At 37.2% G+C, this 23,066-nt stretch overlaps 1 protein-coding gene across 1 annotated transcript in view; it reads left to right on the top strand.

The window, feature by feature from the left end:
* The window catches only part of SLC39A8 (solute carrier family 39 (zinc transporter), member 8), a 25,264-nt gene extending 7,378 nt beyond the window's left edge, over positions 1-17,886 (top strand). Inside the window, exons 3-10 of the mRNA XM_009327081.1 lie at positions 868-1,036; positions 6,170-6,339; positions 6,887-7,009; positions 8,174-8,341; positions 14,204-14,411; positions 14,926-15,110; positions 16,460-16,548; positions 17,795-17,886. Coding sequence (XP_009325356.1) covers positions 868-1,036; positions 6,170-6,339; positions 6,887-7,009; positions 8,174-8,341; positions 14,204-14,411; positions 14,926-15,110; positions 16,460-16,548; positions 17,795-17,807 — 1,125 coding nt within the window. The 3' untranslated portion in view covers positions 17,808-17,886. The remainder of the gene's footprint in view (positions 1-867; positions 1,037-6,169; positions 6,340-6,886; positions 7,010-8,173; positions 8,342-14,203; positions 14,412-14,925; positions 15,111-16,459; positions 16,549-17,794) is intronic.
* Positions 17,887-23,066: the final 5,180 nt, after the last annotated feature.

Raw genomic sequence — 23,066 nt, 5'->3', positions numbered from 1 at the left:
GTTGTAGGAAATCATGAATGTGAATAAATGGAAAGCGTTAGATGAAAGACTTCAGCAGTATAGAACATTTCATATAAAAATACTCAATTTTTCTGTAGATATATATTTTAAGATATTTCATGGTTTGTCTTTTATCTTTTTGGTTGAAAACAACAAACAGAGCAACTGGCCCTGGCCCTGGCCTGGTTTAGCACTGCTAAATACATTTATCCTTGACCCATTAGATACTGTTATGTCCTGAGCTGAAGGCAAAGTGAAGATCCTGAGTAAGAGTTTATCTCATTGGAGTACAGGATGGTTTTACAAAACAATGTTTGCTGTTAACAATTATTGCTATAAAATGAATGAAAAATGTTGAGTGCTGCTAACGTTTAGACCATTTTTAAACAGCTAATTTGGGGAGATAAATAAGAAGCATTGTTGTAAAATAGAAGTGGTCTCTTACATGAGTAAACAGTCACAGTAATTTTCTGACATACTCTGTCACTCAGATTTTAACTGTATCTGGTCTGCCCTTAAATTTAATTATTTTGTAATTACATGAGATTTTAATTACTTTGAAGGTATTTTTCCAAATATATTGTAAGGTTTAACTGTCCTGGTTCATAGAGTATAAGATTTGCAAATGTCTGTTTAAAACATGTTTCATTGATTTGTGATTTATCTTACTTAAAATACTTTGAATCACTTCTGCTTCTCATTAAGCAATCACAGCGTTTTCATGCACAGCGTACAAACGCTGTGTACAATTCCTTGAAAATGCATTATGGTGTTTTCATGTTGTAATTCTTGGGTTTCTCAGTGTATGACTTATTTTTTGGTTTTGCATTCATGTATTAAGTTGGCAAAATCCCTTTTTTGTTCCAGTGCTTGTCTGGTGAGGAAATTTTTTCTTTGCATGGGATACCGAACAACAGTCACGTATCAAATTCAAGCTTCTTTACAATATGTTCTGCTGTTTTGCAACAGCTAATTTTTCACCCATGTGATCATCAGGAAAACTTTGTGGATACCTCTAAACCACATTCTTTACAAGGTTAGTTAATATTAATTGCATTAATACTGCGGCTGGAGTGGGGTTTTCTTAGGAGAATAGTAAGCGTTTATCTATACGTAACAGGAGTGTCTTGTTTAGGAGGATATAGTTGTAAGGGAACATAAAATTAAAATGCTCTTTCAGGTCAGCAGACTGTCTAAACAAATATCCTATCTCTTAACAGTGATCTATTAAAAATGTTTTAGAGAAAGGTGAAAGAACCGAGTAGGTAGTTATGGAATAATTTGCCCATTAAAGGAAGAGTCTTTCTGACCTGTTTTATTTGGATAATGGTTTGTGCCCTGAAGCGTGAGGACTCTTGCTGGTTAATAGGAGAGAAGATGGGAGTACAGAAGGGAAGTTTGTGCAGGTGATTTGCAGTGGGAAATCAGACTTAGTGGGATGTGCATGTTTCAAGGCAACTCAAGGTAAAATTATTAGGGGACTGCATTCGCATGGAATCATTTGCAGGTGGGAGTCATGACATCAGGGGAGCCAGTGACTGTTTTATTGAGGAAAAATACTCATATTCTTTCCAAACTCCAACTCCTGCTTTCATGTCATCTTCTGTGCTGCCCCCTCCGCATGGAACATCATCACATGGCTGAGTAGCCTTAATCTTCCTTCCTCCTATTTTTCTCACTATTATTTCTGTATTTGTTGTGCACAGCACTGCACAGTGCAGTAAAAAATGTAGGACCGGGAAGATTCAGCTGGTTAGTGAAGTCACTTGTTGCACTGATAAGGATCAAATACGTAACGGCCTATTTATTTGACTCAGTATTCCAAATAAATTCATTGTTCCAAGGGAGTCAGCTGAATTAAAGTGAAAAGTTCAGATGTTGGATGAGCAGGTGCCTAATGACAGTATTTATGAGCAGTGTTTTTCATAACTTTTGAAATATTTGTATTAATAACATTCTGACTAATATAAGTGATGATATTTATTAAGAACCATTCCTAAGGATCATTTCTAAAACTTAGCTGTGTCAGTGAATAATTAGAATTATGTTTGATTAATCACTGAAACCATGGCGTCAATTTACCATAGTTGTTCTAGATTGCTTATACTGCATGAGGGCACATATTATCAAGAAGTCCATAATATCTGCCCCGGAAGGTAGGATCTGTCTTTCTCTTTTTTTTGTTTGGGGCTGTTTAAGTAGATTGTACGTGGAAAGCTTGGGCTATAGTTAACCTCCTAAGCTATTTAGACCTTCCCTCTTGTTTTTCTTTTATCCTGCCAGCTCAGATGCAATGTCCAGTTGCCAGATAAGCAAGGCAGCCTTCTCCCTGCCCCTCCCTTGGCTGCAGCGCAAGAAATCTGCAAGGCCCATGGTTAGGGTATTTTGAAACCACAAGCATATGAGGCTGTGACACATAGTGGTACCTGTTTGGAAGGGAGATTCACAGAAAGGCCCAGTGCCAAATGCAGATGTTGATTTATGCACACCCCCATCCCATCACAAAATGAATCTGTATTGTGGCAGCATTGAGACCAGCTGATTTCAGTTACTGCCCATGAAGCAAAATCCTCTATGCATGTTTCCAGCTGTGCTTATGTGAATTTTCTGCCCAGGGACTCCCACACACTTAGCAATATTCTGTCTTTCAAAATACGAACAGACAAGACATACAGAAGAAATTAGTACAATAAGCTTTACGGGACAGCTACTTGCAATAAAAAAAAAAGTGCTGCTGAAGCAGAGTAAAAGTTAAAAGGCAGCATATAGCATGTCCTTTTTCCTTGGGGTTTGTATATCTCATATGTAACCTAGCTGACCTTAGGGGCACACTCGTGTCCTTCTCTTTCTTGCTTCTCTGAAAGGTAATAGGGAGGCGTATAGAGCTGCATGAAATAGCTGGAAACACCCAGTGGCATTCCTTCTGTACAAGGCAAACAGGTTCTGTGCTCTGCTTGGCTTCTTCAGAAAGGTATTCATACCCTTATTTCCTCTTCATCCCAGGACAGGGCTAAGGAAGAGCCTGAGTCTGCCTCAGGAAGGCCCAGAGCAATCATCCCCGCATCTTATAAGGAACAATGCTGAGCAGTGGTGTTCTAAGGAGGGCATCTTGCTTGCACTCCTGCCGTTTTATTTTTTGGATTTCTTGTGGCTTTGGGTATCTTGGCTGTCTCTTTGTTGGGGCCACAGTTCTAGAGACAGAAAGAATAATGGTAGTTGGCAAAAGCTGACCGTGCCACCAGTCTCAGGGGAAGCGAGGGTGTGTCCTAAGCAGAATGCTGTGCTCTGAAACGTAAAGTCAGACTAGCCAGCTTTCTGAGATGTATGGACTCATTAAAAGCTTAGTGTGGATGGAGTCCTAGTGAATAAAACCAATTTTAAGACAGCAGTGCATACATGATATTGTGAAATACAGTCCATAGTGCACGAACTTTGGCGACATTGTTTGTCTTGGAATATTCCCCCCCCCCCAAAAAAAAAAAAAAAGGGGGTATTTTTCTTGTAGTACCAGTTCCTGTAATTGTGTAATTACGGGGTAATTCCCTCCCCCCCCCCCTCTTTCCAATTACACTTCAGGTCTTTCTAAACTCAAAGAAAAGCTTGCCACAAGGCCCAGGAGCACCTTCCTCGAGAATGTATAAGAAAGATCTTAGATTTCTTTTATTCGTTTAAAAATTTCATTAGTTTAAACTAGTCCCCATACTACTGAGGCTCATTGCAGGATCTGTGGAATACCTAGGATGGATAAGAATTTATTCTTTCATTGTCTGAGGTTATTTAATCGCTTATTTTAATTCTTCCTTATTCTTCCACTTTGGGTGGATAAATCAGAAACAAAATATCAATATGTAAAATCCCAAGTTCTTTGGGCCATCCAGATCTAGGACAGAATTTTAAAAGTAAAACCACATCTATCTGCTGGCACCCTTAATCTGTGGTCAATCAGGAAGAAGAAAGGCTTTTCATTTTACATTTTTTTTTTGTGACAAAAGGGGATACTACCTACCAGTGGATTAGAATATGTCCCTACTTGTGAGCACTGGTCCTTTAGTACCTTATGAGACATCTCCCATTGCATACAAAATGGCAACAGTTGTATCATTTATAACATGTACTTCGAGTTCAGTGTCCCAGTGTGTTTTGCTGTTCTGAACAAACAGTACCAGCATGAAAGTTAGACCATTTGTTAGTGAAGCGTATAGTACCGTGAGAACTTCTCTCACAATTTGGCAATAACCTGTTTTTCTGTGTTTGGTTTTAAGCTCTATTCTCCTGTCATTTTTGTCATCCACTGATCTACACACACAATTTGTAAATTTATCCTCTTTGTCTTTTGTTGTAAAAAGTAACTAGTACTGGCTTTTTTAATTGTAATTTTTGAAACTTGTTCTAATTTCCCGTGTCTGATGAAGTAATTTGGGCAAGTACACTAAAAGCTTAATATCTGATAAATAGAGGTTTTATTTTGTTAAGTCAGTTTAAAATGTACATTTTGCACAGAATAATGTGTAGTTGTCTGTATACTAAACTGAAAGAGACTCGTGCTTCTGTAGTAATCCCAAACTGTAAACAGTGGTTTGTGATTCATGATGGCATTGGAAGCCCATTTGTTTATTATAGATTTGATTTCAAAAAGATATTTACAAGCTTAATTGTCCTTTATTTTAATGAAAATTAATCTCCTGTGTAGCTTAGTGACTCTACCCATATCTTGTTGTGTGGTTTTCCCTCTCTCTCAAAAATGGCAAATGAATGTTCTAATTGGCATTAATTTACCTTCTGCAAGTGCTTTAAATGTTTCTAATGCTTTCTGTCCTTGACATAGTATAAAATTCATTACATATAAAAATTGTGACACTGTGCAAACAAAGTAAAGCCATCCCAGGTGCAGGTGAGGAATCTAGCTTAGTGTGTTTGCCGATTGTGTTACAGGAAAGCTAGGCTGCAGATCGTAATCTGATCTGTTAGTTTCTGCTATGCAGAAAGGAATTTATGGTAACTTCTCTACATACATATTGTAAAGTTTATAATGAAGCAACTTTCTGGATTATACTGAACAGTTCTCATACAGCCAACATTGTGTTGGCTTTGATTATTATATGTGGTTAATTTTTATAGACAAACCCACTGTCTATGTGGATAACTTTGAGGTTCTGTGGCATCACTTGAGGCAGTGTTGTAGACCTCTTCAGTGCAACCTTTAAAGCTTCTCTCTGTACTCACAGGGACTTGAGATGTCACTGGGAAAAACAGTAGTCATGCATAGAGGCACAACCTTGTGATGCTTATGAACAACAGCAGCAACGCACCCTTCCCCTTATAATTCAGACCCCAGAGTAATTATGCTATGGCTTTGTACAAGTCCTGGTGTCTGAACTCTAAAATCTGAGACTATGCTTACAGTGAAGGAAGCTAAGTTATGGTGAACCCTGGTGCATTTGCCACTTCTTAGGAAGGGTTTTCCCCTTTGTGTACCTAAATCACATGGCCATCTTTTTGAACCTAGAACCTCTTTTTTTTATATGCTTTCATTTCGCTATTATAATTGTCTCTACTGTCAGCTATCTGCCACCTCACCTGTTTGATAAGCAGTGATGGGCAGCGTTTTCAGCCAGCAGAACTACTTTGAATTAGAGGAGGAGGAGTGTTAGGAACAGAAAGTTACCGCCTCAGGATGACTTGAAGGAGTCATCCTTTATCAGGAAGTGTTTTTGGATCTAGTACAGCCAAGACAGCAGACTTTCTGTCTTGTAGTTCCTTAGGAGTAAATGACAATTTGATCTAACCCTGGGACTAGTAAGAAGTTTTGTCTTGTGTCTGTGCTATAGCTACTTTAACTGTTGGCCTAAGCCTTAATTTTTACTCCTCACTGACTGTAGAGAAGCCTGATTTATACTAGCAGCAGATAGGCTATCCCAGATCTTACCCTAGCACAGTTTCCATTTTTAATATGGTAGTCCCAGACAATGTTGCCAGATATTTCCTTTCTGCAGGTTTGCATCGTAAGTAGCTATGCATTTTAAGATTTTTATATTTGTGAAGTATAATTTCAACCAGGGAACCACTCTTTTTCCCAATTCCATGCCAATTTAGCTGTTAGAAAAGTCACAAACAGCCTGAAATGGGTGTTATACTAAAATATTTTGTATTTCTGCTTGTTTATCCACAGTTTGGGGATTTGGGTTCCTGGCTGTGACTATCATTAACTTGGCATCACTTCTGGGATTGATTTTAACTCCCCTCTTAAAGAAGTCATATTTCCCCAAATTTTTAACCTACTTTGTGGGCTTGGCCATTGGTACTCTCTTTTCTAATGCAATTTTCCAGCTCATTCCAGAGGTAAGCACGGGGAATCATTATTTGGTTTGCCTACTAGTTTCTAAAGTGTATTAATTTTAGAAGCGTGCTGCAGTAGGGTTCTGTGTGTGGGTTGCAGTGTCCAAAGAGTTGTGGGTGGGCTTCAGTGTCATTAGTTACCATCTCTTTCTGGCTGGATGAGCAGAGCCATCAAGATCTATGTCTAATTGTGCCATGGGAAAGACCAAGGGCTATTCTGCCTCTAGACAGAAAGAGAAATTTATTGGATAAAATTCTAGTGACCTTTAATGGGCTACAGGTTAGACCCTCCTTGTCTTGCACTTTGCTACTACATTCCACATGTAAAGGTCTACCGAATTAAAACACTGTTAACATTTAATCCAAGTTAAAAAAATCTAAAAAGAATAGGATCTTCCATAATTTCAGCGTCATGGAAACTCATGGTCGGTAGAGAGACAGTCTGTATTTTAGAGGAGTATCTGTGGGTGGGGGGCGTGCGTTTGTTTGTTTTTCTGGAAATGTGCTAAGATTACAGACTAATTTGCATTGCTTTTTTCTTCACTGTTAGGCATTTGGGTTTGACCCCAAAGTAGATAACTATATTGAGAAAGCAGTTGCTGTGTTTGGTGGATTCTATATTCTCTTCTTTGTGGAAAGGATTCTTAAAGTGATATTGAAGATCTATAAGCAGGTAATGAAATGTATCACTAACTGAATGAGCCTTGCCTTAAAGTACCTGTTATATTTTATGAGATACTTGATAGTTTAATAAAATGTGTGTTTTTTTCCATTTTATCTGAGGAATTCAGCCTTACCACATGTTCTGATATATCTGTTTAAAATCCATATGGGTAGGGGAAGCAATCTCACTTTTTTGAGGGAGTTACAAGCAGAGCTGGGAATAGAATCCAGATGTGAATGTGGTCTGCTGTCAGTGGCGTATGCTCTAGTTGCTCTCAACGGCCAAGTCTTTGCCGCGCTAGCTAAACGCATAAAAAAAAAGTGGAAATATGTAAGAGCTGGAGAGAATGGAGTCTGCCCCTGGAGCTCCCCTTTGGGCAGGAGAAATCAATGTGACATATATACCTTCTTAGTCAACTGTAAAGTGTAACTGTGCTGACAGTACCTGAACCTCACCTTCAGTAACTTCAGCCCTGTGTTTCCCCATGCTCTGGTACACGGACCTGCTTTAGTGGCTCTGCAGTTATCCATATTGCACGGGACTCTGCTTTCTACCCATATATCAGAGTACTTGTTTTCTGTGTACTCACGTGAGTGAGGCTGAATTTGTCTGAGAAGGGCGTCTGAAAATTTTTGGTCCTCTCTGCTCATGTCTTGCAAAGGAAACTGTCCTGTCTTCCTACTCTTATCTCACTTAAGGTCTCCCCTCCCAAACTGTTGCTGATATTGAAATTATGAAGATCGGCTGTCCCTCGTTTGTAATAACTGCACCAAAAAACAATTAGAAAAAATGAATTTGTTGCCCTTTATTTTTAGGAACAGTTGACAAAGCCTAATAAGCTCTATTTGACAAGCAGCCATGAATAACTAGCAAATGTTGATCACTTACAGTCAGGTGTTCGGCTTGGGAGTTTCTATATAAAGGTATAAAAATGAAAAATCCCCACATGTATTCTGATTAGCTAAAAGTAAGAGGTAAGTTAGGAACTTAGATACATTTTGAGTTCATTTAAACATTTAAATGTTTACTGCTGCCCATTTAAACATTTACTTGGTGTTGAAAGCAAGGCAGCATGAATATGATGCCCCCACCTTTTCTTTTTTCATCTCTTTTTTATGTTTGTTATTTTGCTTTTCTTTTAATTAGCTACCTACTTACTTATTTGTCACCTAGACTGGCCACAATGACACTGAAAATGGCGAACAGAATTGTTCTCAGGAGAAGACTAACCCACCCAAACCACTATCATCCAGCAATGGGGGGACGTGTTATGCAAATTCAGCCGTCATAGAGAGCAATGGAAATCTTGGTTTTGACAGCATCAGTGTGGTCTCAGCACAGGTATGAAAATTGTGTCTATTTGTTTATTTTTATCCCTGCCAATTATATAACCATATCTGAGGGGAGAGTTAATACGAATTTTTATTACTTTTGTCAAGTTTTTGTAAAGTTACGGCTTATAACTTGCTTGAGCCCTACGAAAAAAATGTGGGTTTTTGGGGCAAGCTTATGAAAACTGAATGATGCGTTCAATTTGTAGCCAACAAAAAGAGCTAATTGATATCAGTGTCAGGATGGGTAGGACAGAGATACATATTTAATCAGATAATTCAGTTAATTTTGATTTTGTTGTTATTGTTTTGCTTCAAGAGTGATAGTGTGTTTTAGTGTTGCATGATCCATACTGTGTTCCTGACTACGTAAAGCCATAAGTGTGAGAACCTGATTCCTCTGAATCATTGATTAATGAGGAAAACTAATACAGTAACTTTTGTGCAGTATCTTGTGAGCACTGGTTGTGCTAGTCCAGTATATTTGGATACTGTGGGAATTGTGGAGGTAATATGTTGAGACAGAAGCCATTCCTCCTGGTTTAAGTATTGTTCTCTTTCAGATTTGTTGTCTCTATTTCTCTGTGTTTGTTTTCATACTACAAATACGACTTCTTTCTGTCTGAGAAGAAAATGGAAGCAGGAAGAGAAAGTTGGTGTGCTTCTTTATGCTTTTCCCTATACAGGGAGGAGCAGTACTGTCCCTTATTTTAAAAAAATAAACACATAGAAACAATTCTCTGATGGCTAAGGCAGATTTTTTCATAGTAGAGATTTCCGTTTTACCACCCATGTTCTTTAGCCAGTAAGTTGTTTGTGGGGAGCAGTGAGGAGCAGGGAGGAAGCCAGAGGCAGGCCCTAACAGCTGGGAGAGAACCTGAGAGTTCTGCATTGACCCTGCAGGCTCACAGGGCGTTTGATTCACACAGTTTAAAGTACCAAAATTGTACTTGTCCTTACCGTAGAAATGTCATGAAGTGTGGTGGATACTGGGCACTTTAAAAACTAGGAGAAACATGCTTAATAATTAAAATTGCATGGGCACCAAGAGGAAATTAGTGTTATGAGTGTCCCTAAACTGTATTTTGTAGATTCAGAAAACAAACAAAAGAACCCTCCACTCTCTGCGGAGACAGTCCTCTCCAGTGGTATGGGTGTTGTTTTTCTGCCCTGTTTACCAGAAGTTTTATCTGGACCTATTCCATTATTACGTTTTGGCTAGCCATCTGCTTACACGTGACATAAACATAACAAAATCATACCATATATTATAATAATAAAATGTAACTATATAGCATTTATTTCTAGCAACTAGTTTAGATGTAGTGCTCATGATCATAAAGTATTGTAGATAACCCCAAGGTCCTTTGTGGAATACTCATACATCTCCTTTTACATGCAGTCTTGACTTCAAGAACTTAAAATTTCACAAAGGTTCTTCTCCTTTACTTATTGTTCATATGAAAATTCATGCTTTCCATTCTTTCTTCCTCTCCATTTCTCCAAGACAGGAAGAGAATATGTTGTATTAAAACCTTCTGAAAGTAACAGGGTAAAATTCACTCTGGAGCCAAGGCTGGCCGCAGGGAAATCCCAGTGGCAGATAGCCTGCTGCTGATATTGGAGATAGCAACAAGAAAGCCATCGTTAGTCTTTTCCTTCTCCAGGCAGCTTCAAAGGGGCCAGGTAGCCTTCGGAGTCATTAGGGGGCAGAGGAGGGCCAATGTGGCTGAGGGGTTTTGGGGCAGCTGGGGTAGTGCCATGAGGGTAGGTATGCATTCAACTTTACAGGCATTTGGTATTTATGAAGGAACCATTTGGCATAAGCCAACACATACCTAATAGAATTTTAATGTTTCCTTGTAATCTAAAGCTTATATTAGAGAGGGCAAACACAGTGTAGCCAGAAATCATCATGTAGGCTTTAAGGAGGGAGTCTGAAGTCCAGTTGTGCCAAAGTGTGGTAGCTGTTTTCAGCCATGGGGATCCAGCCATATTCTCTCTTTTAATGCCGGAACAGACTGACTGCCAGAGTCTAAATGTTTAATTAGTCACATACTTTCAGATTTCACTTGCAGCAGTAATTGCAACCTTGGAAACCTCTTTTGTGCTTACCCAAAATTTCTGTCTACTATGCATTAAAATTATATGGCTTCACAACAGTAACTTTGAAGAAAAGTTGTTTCAAAGACAAGTTGCTGAAATGTCTGAATCCCCGAGTGCACAACGTTAGAGTTGTATAACAAAACTTTATGGTGGCCTTTATTTATGCCCTGAAGGATAAAAGTGTCAGGATTCCTTCTTGGTCCTGTGGGCACTTCCAGAGGACACAGAAGGACATGTCTGGTTCATGTCTGAGGGAGTCAGAGATGCATTAGACGTAGCAACAGTTATCTGATGAGATATCATAGGATAAAATAAGAGAGTCTCTGTATAATTTCTTAAGTTTGGGAACAAAGGAGAGGCCATTACTATTAAAGAAACAATTGTGTTCAGAAGAGCAAAAATACCAAGGATGTCTTTGGTTTACTATAAACTGTGGAGATACAAATATTACAGAACTGCACTAATAATTAATCAAAGTCAGACCTGATAGTCCAGCTGGGTATTACAGAGCTCCTTAGCTGGCATCTCTTCTGTGATGTCTGCTAAACTACCATGACAAAGTGGGAACAGTCCAGCAGAGACAGACATTGTTCATTTTTGCCTTGGAATACTATGTATTTGTAGGATAAATTTGTCAGTAGTCTGCCTTATCTTAAACATTAAGAATATGTATTAGTCGTTCAGCTACTTCTATCGGACACACAATCTAGTAAAGCTCGGAATGTAAACCCAGACAAGCAATGTCATTGTACTTTATATAATTTACAGAAGTCAAGACATTATCTAAAATAGATTACAGGCAAGAATTATGATACTTCAGAGCTACACAGTAAATGGCAGACAATTGTATATATAGTACAGAAGCCTCTCAGAAACCGATTCCTAGTTTTTAAACTGCAATTGTTTCTGCATTTTGAAAGATTGGATCAAGAAAGTAATTTTTAGAAGTAAATAAATACTGTTCTCCTAAATTAATTGCAATTACTTTAAAAAAAAAAAAAAAGTCCATAGATAAAACAACCCAAACCTCAGGACATTTCTAGAGTCAGTTCCATTCTTGATGAGTTCAACAGCTAATTCTTAATAGGATCTTATTACTCAAAGTTCATTTTCTTCATACACGCATAGAAAGTTCAGCACGTATATTTGTAAATTATTTATTTCAACAAAAAAGCCCTTCAGATCAGAGTTTTATGTTTGTCATACACATGTAATGCTTTGGACTGTCATTGGAATTCTCAGTTATGCAACTGGTACCAGAAAATGGGTCCTTTATTAGTTCTATGGCTAAGCCAGTTATGCCCCTACAGCCATCAGAAAACTGTAGGCACACACATGGTTCCCACATAAAAACAAATGTGCTTTGATGGGAACAAACATAAACAAGTATGTACAAGTGACATTTTTGCACATTTGTATTATTTGCTCACTGTTTTCATTGCTCTTTTAGGAATTTTCATCCTAATAAACTCTTTTCATAAAACCATTTATTTTATGGAGGTGCTTGGCATTTGATGTGACAATTTTTTGGTAATAGAAGGTTTTTACAGAACAAAAACCACCACCACCTCTCTTTCTCATGTATAATAGAAGTTGCTAATACACCTTTTCAAAATACAGTCTCCTGAGATTAATATTGTTGTTTTATCAGAAAATACTTGCTGTTATTGTTGGGGTTTTTGTGTGTGTGTGTGGTTTCCAGAACAACAATGTTCTTTTTTAGTAGAAAAATGAATGAATTATTCAAAATAAAAATCTGTGCATTGTCTCAAACTCCCTTTCCTCAGTGAAGCTAGAAACATGCCCAAGAAAGAAGATGTGCTTTTGGCAGAAATCAGGACGATCTACAAAACAATGCCTCCATCAGTTCTTAGGCAGCTTGAAGGATGGTCACCAGAAAAAAATGTAGGGGAACAGAACTTCAGCTCAGGGAGCTGGATGAATAGGTGGAAGAGCTCTGCTAATTGTATTTGAGTTTTCTCATACTGATGTTTCTTTTTACTTCCCGTTACCTAATATATGTATTTTATGTGGCTTGCTTTGTAATGTTTCTTTCTTAAAGTGAAGTTCAAGTTGCCTTTGTGGATTAAGAGAGAGGTCTATTACTCATAAGTGATCCTATCTCAAACAGAATTAGTACAGGTACAAATTAATCATCCCAAAAATATGATTGGCATTGCTTGTGTGTTATATGAAATGTTGAGAGGAAAACCTCCAAAAACTGAAGGCAAGCATGTAGTACAAGTCTAAAACCTATGTGTTTGGGTCGGCGGGGAAACTCCCAATTTTTGGATACCATGGCTTATTTTCATATCATAAAAGTATAATTTCAGGACTTCCTATGCACTGAATAGGAACTGTACGTGTGCTTTATGGCAGTTGTGGCACTACTCAACCAAGGCTTTATTAGCTACGAGTTCCAAGTAGTGCAACAGGCATCTGACTCAGAAATCCCTGACTTGAACTTTTGTCCTGTCCCAAGACGACTTGTACAAGGATGTAGTATGTCAGATAAGAGTCTGGTGAGCAAATCATGAGACAGACCTTACTGCTCTGTCACTAAAGATTTTGTAAGAAATTATTAATCATTATATTTCCATGAAGTTCAAAATTCAGTTGCCTGGTAGCGTTTGCATTTGATATGGCAAAACTAAAACAATTTGCAATGTTCTTTTTAATAACTAATGAAAATTTCTTGGAATAATCTGTGACCTTTTCGTAAGGAGGAAGAGGTGTTCCTCTACACCCTTCTCCTACAAGAGGAGAGGTGTATAAATATGTATATGGGCACACTGTATTCCAGTAAGTAAGCACTAGTTAATGCCTTATATGCAAATCCGTTTTTTTCAGGGGGGAAATACTATAATCCTTGCAAATATTATGTAGCTACAATATATGTGTGTACAGAAATTTATCAGAATGGATCATCAGGAATTTTTTAGGGGAGGTTAGTTTGTGCTCCCAGCTAAAATGGCAGTTCCTTTTATCTGGTTCAAGTTTTTCATTATTTCATGGCACCGCATGTATAAATTACTTCCACTTCTGGAAGGAATTATTGAGATCCCTGGTGTGTATGTGCGTTGCAGTTTTATATTAGCCTGTTGTTTTCATGCTCTGAGCCTTTAACTCGCACAGTCAGAATTACCCACTGCTGTTTTTATTAAACATGCACTTTGTAGAAACTAATTTGAATAGCTGGACTTGACTGTTGTTGCCCAAAACTAGAAATAAAGTTTATGGAGTATCTGGATGTGTATCTATATTCACATGTACCTGGCTGTTACTGTGGCAGCTAAGTGTGTCTCTGAGAGCATGATGTACTGTCAGTATGTAACTGATCCAGATGTGTTTCAGGTAGGAAATACAGATGCTGTCAGTCACTGTGATCAGATCCTTCTCACCGTACTTGCTTAATAGAGGTGGCTGAGGAGGCTGTGAGGAGCCATGGCACACTCTTAATCTGATAGAGACTCCAGAGAGACATTCAGACCACTATGGTCTGAACCGCGTTCTCTGTCAGCTGAAGGGCATTCAGATAAAGCTTTGTAGTCAGAATGGTGTTTGGGCCCTGCATGTTAACTTGTTGAAACAGAAAACATTTGGTGCTGCTACCTGTCTCTTTTGCTTCTCGGACCAAGCATTTTGGTCCCCGTACTCCATGGTGCTCTATTTTATGCTTGGCGTTCATTTAAAGACAGAAGTGTGATTTGTTGGCTTCTTTATTCTGTGTTTTATGTAATTGCTTTGTTGTGTTGGTTTTTTCCAGGAAGAAGCCACCCAAGGCAGATTATGCAAGTGTCTTAATGGGCGTCCACTGTCAAAGATTGGGACCATTGCTTGGATGGTAACACTGAGTGATGCCGTACATAATTTCATAGATGGTTTGGCTATTGGTGCTTCTTTCACTTTGTCTCTGTTTCAAGGGCTTAGTACCTCCATAGCCATCATGTGTGAAGAGTTTCCTCACGAACTGGGTAAGGAACTTCATTCAACATGTTGTTTACTGTGGAAATCACTGTCGTAGGAGGTTGTGCTGGCCAAAAGTTGGTGTAGATTGAAAGTTCAGACAACTTAATGGAAAAAATATTCATCAAAAGCTTCCCAAGCACCAAAATACACACCTAGCACAGGAAGTTCCCAAGTGCAGGTGGGTGAAAGCTGGGAATGTATATTAGAGAGGTATTAATTGCTCTGTTCATATATGCTGCATACACCGTTGTATTAATTTTTTTTTTTTTAAATCATTATAGGTAGTTCTGTGTTCCCGTGCTCTTAGCTCAATTGTGCATCACCTATTTGCTTTAGAATATTTCAGTTACCTTAGTGTTGAAGGGAAATCCTCATAATTTACTTGAATGAAGAAAAACAGCAGGGGGTTATAATGCGTATACAAATCATGTCTTTTCTTCAGACTTCCTTTGAAATTAGAAAATAATCTCAATATTGTTTTCTGAAGATACCTTTTTTTTTTTTTCCCTTTTCTTTCAGGGGATTTTGTCATCTTGCTTAATGCAGGAATGAGTACTCGGCAGGCTCTGTTTTTCAACTTTCTGTCTGCATGTTCCTGTTACATTGGGTTGGCTTTTGGTATATTAGTAGGCAACAACTTTGCTCCTAATATCATCTTTGCCGTAGCCGGTGGAATGTTCCTGTACATCTCTCTGGCAGATATGGTGAGATATAATTTCATTTTCAGTTACTTATTCTTCTGCAAGAAAACAAAGACCTCACTAAGTGTCTCCAGTAGAATTTAGTATTTTGTCCCTCTCATGCCAGTGTCATCTACTTATTATTATTATTAGATGTTAAATCATCAATTATACCCTTAATGGAGGTGCACAAATAGTTAGGCTTATACATGAAACATGAAAGCCTTTCACTTCACAAATAGGGCTGATCAGATTATTGCTGAAAAGGAGTTTTAGAGAGAGAGACAAGCTTTTCATGAATTTGGGCTGGTTTCATCAAAGAGTCAAAAGTGTATAAATACTTTGTTTCAGCATTTTAAAGTGGCAAAGTATTTCACCTTATTTTTAAAAGGTTCATTTGTCTATTTATACCGTATTTTGAAAGAAAAGAAAAAAAAAGGTAAACAAAATGAAACTGAATATTTAGTTTTGAGTTGAATGAAAGGTGTTGTGTAACCACAGTGATAATTTTGGGTTCTTTAGGTGAAAAACCTGACTTAAATTCTATTCTGGTTTAAATTAAACAGTGCCAGCCCCAGTTTCTTGGTTCAGACTAAAAAATTTGCTGAACTCTGTTCAAAACAGTCTGTCTATCATTTGTTTTTTAAAGTGTGCTAGAAGATATAAGCCGAAGAAATTGTGCTAAGATCCAGATCAGATTTAGACGCTGGGAAATAAAATCTGGATTCACAGGCAGTCAGCAGTATGCTATAATTTACTCTTATGATGATGATTTATCTCAAAATGAGAGATCTTTCAAGAATTTTAAGTTTTATTATGTTTAATTCAGTGTTGTAAGAACGTCTGCAAAGGTGCTTACACCTGCCACATGAGAATCCATTTGAGTGTACAACTGGAAGAGTGAGGCCAGAATTTGAAAAGATTTGGGACCCCAGTTTGGTTCTATATGCATTTAAGAACTGTCATATAGTTATAGTGACTATTTCATTAAATGCTATTATAGTTTAGGTAATAACATAGGATTTAATAAGTAATAATGTTAGAGTTAAATGACTAATAGAAACAGTTTATTTTACAAGTTTGCTGTACGTTAATTGCTAATGCTTTTCATTTAGTTTCACTCTTATATAATGAATAGTAGTGTACTCAACTATAATGTGTAAAACTGATGGCATAAATTTAGAGTGGCTCAACTTAAATTTGTTACTAAATCCATCAAAGTAGGTAACATTCTTTTCATTGCCTCTGTTCTGTTCTCTCTGTTTTTCTCTCACTGTCTCTCTCCCTCCCCCCTCCCTGCCAATCTCTCTCTCTTTTTATAGGTTTTTGGATTGTATCAGTTACCTATCTGAATTTTTCTTCCCCCTGAAAAGTCTGAAATAGGGCATTCAAGTACAGAGATCTGGCTTTCCGCTTTCTGTTACGATTTTCACACACTTCTGGTTTGCTTGTCCAGAAGCAGGTAGGATTAACTAGAATGTCATTCCTTCCTTCTTTTTTTTTTTGCTGTTCTTTTTTCCTCCAGTATTGGCATAGTCCAAACTCTGCCAGCAAGATCACTGTGTGGTGAGGCTGTGGGCATGTGAGAATGTATACACTGAGGTGTGTGCACAAATGAGCCTTGCTGTATGGCACGAAGCTGATCTCGTTTGTTGTTTTTGCCTCTTGTGCAAGAGGATTACGGAGCTCTGGAATGATTTCTGGGAGGGTTTGGCCACTTCCCAGTAACCTTAGTCTGTTCTTCAAGAGTTGCATTATCTTCAATGGCTGTTTTTGCCTTGTGAGATCAAAGAAAGATACAGCTTCTGAGTCACCCATCCTGAAGGTTTCTAAACTAACACTGAAATATACAGTCTTCATTGCATTCTGGCTGTACTACTCTCAGCACAGCAGGAGAAAAGTTTAAAGCTTATTTGAGTATGTTTATCAAAATCCACTGCGGTTGACTTTATCTGCAGCAAACACATACCCTGAATCACCCCATACAGGGGAGTTTATCGCCAGTGCTCATCTGCCGTCACCTCCATTGGCTCTCAGAGGAAGTATCTTCGTTTCTGTAGTTAACATCAGATCAGTCAATCTTTGCTATTATGTTGCCATTAAGATGCGTGTTACGGAATGAAGAATCCCTTCATTGCACTGTAGTGTAATACTGCATGTGTTACCACCAGTTTCACAATATTCTTCTTCTTTCTTCCTTGCTTTACCACCACCTCATCAGCCCACCAGACCTTCTATTTGTAACAGATTTCTTATTTCTGAGGGGTTCTCTATGTTTTCAGCTTCACTTCATTTGCTTATAGATAAGCAGAAGAATCCTAATCTTCCATTTCCTGAACAAGGATTTCTCTGTTTATATTAGTGAAGGACGAAGCACAACATTTAGCAATACAAGGGCAGCTGCTCCTAGCAGCATATGGACCAACAATTTGACCCTAGGAGACTGCTGGAATCAAAAAGAGGAAATTTGCATGAGAGACAACCAGGTGAAATCACAGTAGAGAGGAACAAAACACCATTTCATTTTACCATCCCTGGTGAAGTGGTTTTTCAGGGTAATTAGGGTGACCTGTTCCTGTGACTGCCTTCACCCTCTGTTAGTTCTAATATTCAGTCCAAAGTAGCCATATGGTTCAGTTCTTAATGCCTTAAGTTATGCCTGCTACCACAAGATGGCAATACTTACCTAAAAATATCCCTTTTTTCAGTTCCCAGAGATGAATGATATGCTGCGAGAGAAAGTGACAGGAAGAAAGATGGATCTCACATTCTTCCTTATTCAGAATGCTGGTTTACTAACGGGGTTTATTGCTATACTGATGATTACCTTGTATGCAGGAAATATTCAGCTGTGATAACGCAAGTGAAAATGGAATCAGTACAGAAGACATCAAGTAAATTACAGATGGAAGACACTTGAAATCCATAAAGGGACATTCATTTAATCTACTTGGTTTTGAAACGGTGACAAGTCCCGTCCTGTCCCCTTTGCTCCAAACACAGGAAATTCTTCTTTAGGACTTGCAGTCAATCTAAATAGTAGGAGTTGTCAACTTCTGTACTATGCCAAAGAACCGATTCTAATATTTTTATTTCTGCTTAAAATTATCAGACATATCTGAACTTGTTATAGAGAAAGGATGTTACTTGGCCAGTAGAATTATGCAATACATGCAACTACATGCAACTCAAGACCAAATGAAAGCTGAGGTCTTCAAGGAAGATGCTTATTTAAAAGAAAATAATGGAGTCTCATATCCTTTTTTAACTGTGATGAAGGCAAGCAGTTTCAAAGCTGGTTAATTTTCATGACTTTTGTTGCAGGATTTGTCTGTGTGACATCCCCTTCCCCCACCAAAAAAAAAAAAAAAAAAAAAACACCAAAAAAACCCCCTATATCAGAGTAGGTACTAATGAAGCTAAGATGTTTAATTACTAATTAACACTGGAAGGAAAGATACCAGTTAGTGCTTTTGATCTTTTCTCTTTATAAGTGCACTAGGGAATTGTTGATTTATTTTGAGAACCACTTTTTTAAATTAGAGGGAACCTGTGTTAAATTTATGACAATTTATCAACTCCATAATACTTTAGAAACATTGAGTATTTTAAAAATGTTCAAGCATTTTGTATTTTATGAAAATAATAATGTTTTATGTTTAAGTTCCACAAATATCCCTTTCAAAAATCAGTATTTTGGGTTAATTTTTTTAAAGATTTATTGTTAGTTTTACAAAGTGGAATTTAGAAAAAAACTTGCTAAAATCAACATTCCGGTAAGCTTTTTTGTAATTTGAATAATTTTCTTGTGTGCAGTTGGGTGAAAGTAAGTGATACTAAAATATACAGACTCTTATCACAATCTGTTGCATGTGAACTTTCTAAAATCATGCTTATACGTATGAGTTCTTCTGAAATAAACAATTCAGCTACTCTGGTGTTGTAAGATGTGTGCAAGGAAATTCATTAAAAAATATATTCCATTTCAGTCACCACTAAGCTTTGAAGGAAGTGTTGTTATTCTCTAGTAAGTTACTTTTTTTCACTGATTTTTAGGCAAGTTTTAAAACTTCAAAGAAGATACTGTTTCTTGACATATTTCCTGGCAGTAGGAAGAGACAAATCTTTTATTTTTAATTCACTATTAAAATATATTTTCTAGAAGGTAAAGGATTTATTTTAATATTTTATTTGAATCTCATCTGTAATTATGTTAGAAAAAATAACTTCTCTGTGTCTGGTTGATAAAAACTTTAAGGCAAACTGCACTGGAGTTGTAAATGATACTTATTTTAAAATATGTTATAAATGTTTTATGACATTTATGATGATGTCATAAATTACATTGATTACATTACAATGATGATAGTAGTCTATGATATTTGCTGTACGGAAAAAGCATTTATTAGTCACTTTATGTCCTCTAAGTTTCTGTGAAGAAGAGGCCACCCACTCCATGTTCTTTCCTTTAATTCTTTCTTTTGTTGATTCCTTGGATATAAGCTGTGTAAATGCTACTCTTGTGTATGACAAGAATGTATTATAGTAACTATGAATGTTCATAGACTTTTTAAAATCAGTTGACCATTCCTAGTTCACCAGATTATTATAATAATAGGCCTGCGTGGTACTTTTCACCTTTAAATCAAAACACTTGCAAGGGAGACTTGATTTTTGTTATCTAGCTAAGGAGGAAAAAAATGAGACAAACGAGTCATTGAAATAACCTACTTTTAGATCACAGGGCAGACTAGAGATGGAACAAAGTCTGGTTTTCAGAGTAGTACTTTAGTCACAAACCAAATTGCCTTTTCTGCTAGTGGAATATTTAGTAGGTAAGAAAGCTTTTTGATTTCTGTATGAGCCGGTTTGTCTGTATAATCTTTGCTATTATGTTTGTCCACATATAAAATAAATCTAGTCCAATTCTAGGACTGCCTGTGATTTCCTAGATTTTGCTGATACATCCAGGGAGGAAGAAGCATGAGCAAGCACTCAAAAAATTGTTGTTTTGTGACAGATAAGACTGCAGTAAGTTACTTCCTAAAAGTTTGGAAATTAGTTGAGGGAAAGATTTTCATATTCTTTTTCATGTTAATGTCATCTGTAACACTGTTCATCTTATATTCTGCCAGCTCTTCAGCCTTCTTTTCAACAGTTGTGCAAATTCTATGTATAATGTAATTTCAGAAGGTTCTTATATACTTTTCTATTTGTTATTTCCTTAGGGCAAATTATCTGATATCTAATGTTAGACATTATCTAGCATACACTTGGGAAGATATTCTGTGTTAGCAATACTGTCATAGATAGTATACTGTCGTAAATAGATCACTGTTGTAAAGTTTCCTCTTTTTTTCGTGATGTGGTTCGTGACCCAAGACACACTTCAGTAAATTTCACTAGAGATTGGGAATAAAACCAACACCACAAAACCCCACACCTATAAAAGACATTAAAGAAGGAAGAACAATTGCTTTTGGAGCCAAAAACATGTAAAGAGCAGCAACGTGGACAAAGGATAAACCCTAGAGTTGTTCTGATCCCTTGAAGAAGGGATATGCGGAAAAGTGAAATGGTCTATGGGGGAAACCTGTCAAAATTGTGATACATAATTACTGTCTATGATTTCAGAAATGAAAAACGAATTGACAAATTAAATTGGTACTTAAAGTTTAGGGTTATTGCTTTTGACATTTTGATGAGTTCTTTACTGAATAAGCATTTAATGCATCAAACTAAAAACTTGGTCTCAGTTATAAGCAGCTAAATTAGATACCAGCCCCATTCTAACAGTAGTCTGGAACTCATTGTGGTCTTCTATATGTTGAAGTATTGGCCCTGCTCCTCCATCAAGTTTTGCAGCCTGCCTGAAGCTTTGCGTTGCCTTAGTTAAAAGAGCTACAAAACCTAACCTACAGAGTTTAAAGGTGACTTGAACATGCATAAATTACATTCAGTTATGCTAATGATAGCAATGGAAACATCTCCTATTTGATACATGTAGAGAACCAATTGTGTGTGCTAATTTCTGTATCACAATCTGTAATTTTTTAAGAAACCACTGGTTTTACCTGTACATAGGTGAACAGATCTACATATCTGCATGTTGTTTTGCCTTGTACTGTAGCATCTCATCTGTGTAAATTTGAAGGTGACTAAGATCCGGGGAGAAAACAGTCTTAGATGCAATTCTAATGAAGCCATTTATGGAGGCAAACAGTGTTGAGCCAAGTTTTAACTTCTCTGAACATGTAACTTGTTGCTAAATTTAGAACATGGATTGAACACGCATTTCCTTTAATTCTAGACAATAATGCTAAGCAGTAGAATTCAAGAAATCTTTCAGATCCCTTGAAACGTAAAAAAAAAAATAATCCCACAAACAGTTTAAGTCAAGTGAAAACTGCTTACATAGAAATCTGATTGTAAGAACAACAACATACAACGAGAGAGATCCTCTCTATCTATCAACATCCCACGCTCCTCTCTACAGTTATGGGAGCTAATGAGCTGTAGTTGATTCCTTCAGTATGTTGCAACAGCTTCAGGTGTTTGAGCTTCCAGCCTATGTGATAGGTGCAAGAAAGCACAGATGCTGTGAGCCATTTCCAAAAGGATCAAAATTGTTCAGCATTCCTCAATGAAAGTTTGACTAAAGGAAAAGAAGATAGAGAAAAATTGTCTCTAGAAATGCATGTTTTATTTCAGAAATCAGAAATACATATGGAAAAGGGCACTAACTTGGATTATCCTTCTGCAGGCGGTTACTCTGTATAGATTGGTAGGTGCCAGCAAACCATTTCACGTATGCATATGCACCAAATGCCTATTGTAGCTCTTGACTTCTATTTTACTATAATATCCCAAAGTTTCCAGGAATGCTGTAGCTGCCTTATCAGCTTTTAAAATACTTGATGCACAAGTTATCTCTCTAAGACTTGAGAAGAAACTCCTCTCCCTATCTTGTAGTTCAATTCAAAATGTACAGGTGTGACAAGCTGACAAAGGTTGCTAAAATGAAAACTAGACAGAAAGCCATAAGTCTGCTAGCAGTAGATATAATGCACCTGTCAAAGATAAGGTTACATTGTATTTTTAGGGCTTAATCCCTACTACATTTCTTTTGTGCCTGATATATTGTCTTTTTTTTTTTTACTTATTACAGTACTTTTGAAGAAGAGAATGTATTTACATGTTTTGTCGTCCCTATTATGATCATAATGCTTTATTCTAATTTAAAAAACGCTCCACAATTTCTACACCTTCTTCCATTTTAAAGTTAAGTGCTACAGCATTTAAGGTTTGGGGTAAAAATAGGAGATATTGAATGGCATAGGAAGTGAACTGCGGGGAAGATGTAGTTTGAATTTATGAGTAGCATGTGAATTTAGGAGATAATGTAATTCTCCATAATGTAGCTATTAACTGCTGCTCTGGGTGAAAGCACTAGGAAAGATTCATAGGACCCAAATTTGATTTCCTTTAGAGAGATAACAGTTCCTGACACTAGGATTGTTACATTCTTTAAGATAGAAGACTAAATCAAAAAAGCAGAATATAGGCAACTACAGTATCCAAAGAGGGACCTGGATGTCTGTACAACGCTCAAAAAGCTGTTCTGTCTTGTGACTGTGTCATTTGCAGTCTTTGTTTGTATGTGACAAAAGACTTTGGGAGAATCATTGATGCAGATGAGTAATAGCATCTGTAATAGTGACGGGCTCCATGGTGCTCAATATTGCAGCTGCTCTTTCCCCTTCCTCTAGAAATTAAGGAAACTCACAGGTCAGCATATTTTGGGAGGGGGCTTTTTTGGGTGTCTCTATTCTCTACAAGAAAATAAAGAGAATGTACAGAAAAATGCATCAGGAGGGCTGTGCTGATGAAGATGCTCCAAGAAGTAATTCTTTATACAGGACACATGCAAGGAAAGAATATAAAGTAGAATTGATTCATAAGAAAAATGCTTGTTTTCTT

Source organism: Pygoscelis adeliae, unplaced genomic scaffold, assembly GCF_000699105.1.
Source record: "Pygoscelis adeliae isolate BGI_AS28 unplaced genomic scaffold, ASM69910v1 Scaffold87, whole genome shotgun sequence".
In the NCBI taxonomy this organism is placed as follows: domain Eukaryota; kingdom Metazoa; phylum Chordata; class Aves; order Sphenisciformes; family Spheniscidae; genus Pygoscelis; species Pygoscelis adeliae.
Note: the sequence above shows the minus strand (reverse complement) of the source record. Positions and strands in the feature narration are given on the sequence as shown.